This window comes from Ylistrum balloti, unplaced genomic scaffold (genome assembly GCF_031769215.1).
Source record: "Ylistrum balloti isolate Yb309-2 unplaced genomic scaffold, AGI_CSIRO_Ybal_v1 Utg371838, whole genome shotgun sequence".
Classification (NCBI taxonomy): Eukaryota; Metazoa; Mollusca; class Bivalvia; order Pectinida; family Pectinidae; genus Ylistrum; species Ylistrum balloti.
This window is the reverse complement of record NW_026782912.1, coordinates 192,637-195,281: the sequence shown is the minus strand read 5'-3', so window position 1 is coordinate 195,281 and position 2,645 is coordinate 192,637. Positions and strand designations below refer to the sequence as shown.

The 2,645-nt window shown below is 33.5% G+C and overlaps 1 protein-coding gene across 1 annotated transcript; it reads left to right on the top strand.

The window, feature by feature from the left end:
* Positions 1-352: 352 nt before the first annotated feature.
* On the top strand, positions 353-2,094 carry LOC132563735 (serine/threonine-protein kinase 36-like). The gene is made up of 3 exons (XM_060228484.1): positions 353-419; positions 982-1,078; positions 1,581-2,094. The coding sequence occupies exons 1-3, from the start codon at positions 361-363 to the stop codon at positions 1,776-1,778; spliced, it is 354 nt and encodes a 117-aa protein (XP_060084467.1). The 5' UTR covers positions 353-360; the 3' UTR covers positions 1,779-2,094.
* The last annotated feature ends 551 nt before the right edge of the window (positions 2,095-2,645 follow it).

Below are 2,645 nucleotides of genomic sequence, written 5' to 3'. Positions count from 1 at the left end.
CTAGATATGGGCTGATTGTATGATAACTGCAATAGCATACAATATTCTGTATTATCTCTATGCATGGGCTTATTGTCAGATAACTACGATACTATACTATTGTATAATGTTCTATAACAACTCTTAACATTAGGTAATTGTCAGATAATTACATTACTATATAATATTCTGTATTATCGCCAACACTCATCCTGTGCAGTATCTTTATTTCTTGGGTCGTCACATTGTGAGTATTATTCCATCTTTCTCTTGCCTGTTATCCTGGTGTGTAAGTTCACTAAAGGGACATATTTTTGTGGCTAATCATGGCTTTTGTAGGTGTTAACATTTCTTTATTTCCACACAGGTGTGTTTGGTAACATGAGTCTACATTCCAATACCTTGTGTTCAGACCTCAAAAAAGCCAAAGTTGTATCACGGTAAGTTCTGAATATGTATGGAGACAATTATGTACTGGAATCTGTGTGACAATGTCACTTTAAAGGAAAATCTCAAATGAACTTGATTTGTTGATTTAAATGAAATATGAATAATACCACATATCTGTGTCAGCAGTGATTAGAGGGCTTTGTATAAATACTTGACCAACATGCCTACTTTTTGTAGGTAGATTATAATTATTGGTCAAGAAATTTCTTTATCGTTCTCCTGCTCACATTGAATACATTAATGAAATCCCAAAATCCTTGTAACTATAAACTGTCCAGTGTAATAGGGTGAGTAATAATGTACTATTTTGTTATCATCCAGAAAATTAATAATACTGCATTTTTAGCGCAATTATAATTAGTTATGTAACTGCTTTAGATATCAAAAGAAATAGTTGTGTAAATATTCAGAAATTTAAATCTTAAAGAAGTCAGTTTCAAAGATTTAGAAACGACAAAGTTAGATATATGTATTCAATCATAGCTAACTTGATTTACAGATCTTTAATGTATAAGCTTAGTAGAAGTAATAAGTACTGGTTTGTGTTGACAGATTACTCGATTTAGCTTGTAATGACCAACACCATAGTGTTCAAGTTAGTGCTATACTGGCTCTCCGCAGCCTTACACGGATCGACGATCTCAAAAAGGTAATATATTCTTATTTCTTGCATGAATTGGCATAATCTAACACAATGATTTCTTGTTAATTAATTAAAAATTTAAAGTGATCTTTGGTATAAGAAAAAAAGTTTAAATAGCATCATTATTAGATTTTATTGCTTTGAAAATAATTTCTTGAACAAAAGACCAGCACTGCTTTATTATCAGGCTTTCATTTGATATTTTGACAATTTTCAATTTAAGTATTCTTTGGTATTGGGACTACAGGGTTAATTATTAAGAACAGTTTAATCCTCAGTACTTACAGTGAAACAAGATATCATTCTATTAATTTGTTCATTGTTTTCACTATGATAGAACTACACGCTTCTTATATATAAAAAAACATATTTCTGTCAGTATGCAAATGAATTATGTCCTCAATAGGCAACCTGTCCTTCTGCCACATCTGTCTAGAAATACACTGACAGGCCACACAACGAAAATAACGGACTGAACGATTTATCAGTATCTTTACTACTTCCACAGGAAATGGTATCTCAGAAGGCCGTAGAGAAGCTGAACTCCATCACTGTTGCCAATACTCCACGCCCAGGGTCTGTAGCATCCCGACCTCCCAGTATCATGGGTGTTGGTGTCAGCTTCCAGAGCAGTTATGGATCAAGTAGTTCTAATGTGTACAATCACAGTAGTAAACTTGTCAGAATTCTTCAAGGACATGGATAGAACATAGTCAGCTTTAGTAGCAAACTTGTCAGAAATCTCAAAGGAACATGGATAGATGATTATAAACCTGTCAGAATTCTTCAGGGACATGGTTAGACTCATCATCATCTTTAGTGGCAAGCTTGTAACAATCCTAAAGGGACATACCTGATAGGTAGAAAATTGCCAGCTCTAGTGGTAAACCTGTCAGAGGTAATACAAGGACAGAAGGACAATCGCCAGCATTACTGGTAGCCTTTTAAAAATTATACAAGGGCATTGACAGACTTAACATATGCCTTAACTGTAAACTTGCCGAAATTCCACAGGAATATGGACAGACATAGTTGTAAACACAAAATAGAATTTCAAGTGTTTCATCAGCTTCCAAAAGTAAATATATATATATATAAATGACTGTATATTATAGCATGTGCAGTTCTCAGTAAAACACATGGGTGAATTTAGCAAGTACATGTTTTAACATGTGGCCAAGAAACATTTGTATGTGAGTTGTAGAAGAGTGTATATCAACACTTTGTCTTATATGAACATGTATCAATTCTACACCAGAATGTATCATGTAATGTTTATACTGGATTGGCCTGGACTTGTAGGAATGACACAGTAATTGTGGCTGGGAGTATGAAATTTGTTATGGTTCGGGGTATGGACAGTTCACAAATTCCAATCCATGTGTAACATTTTTGTTGCAATAAAAAGTATTCCATTTAGGAATTACACTGGAAGCACTCATTGAGAGATTTGGATGAATAATTGTATATGAATTTTAAAATCAACAGCAGCTGTTATATTTTAAAACTTTTGAACTCCACAGTATGTCTATGTTTTTAACAGCAATATCAATAGTGACACCCCACAATAATA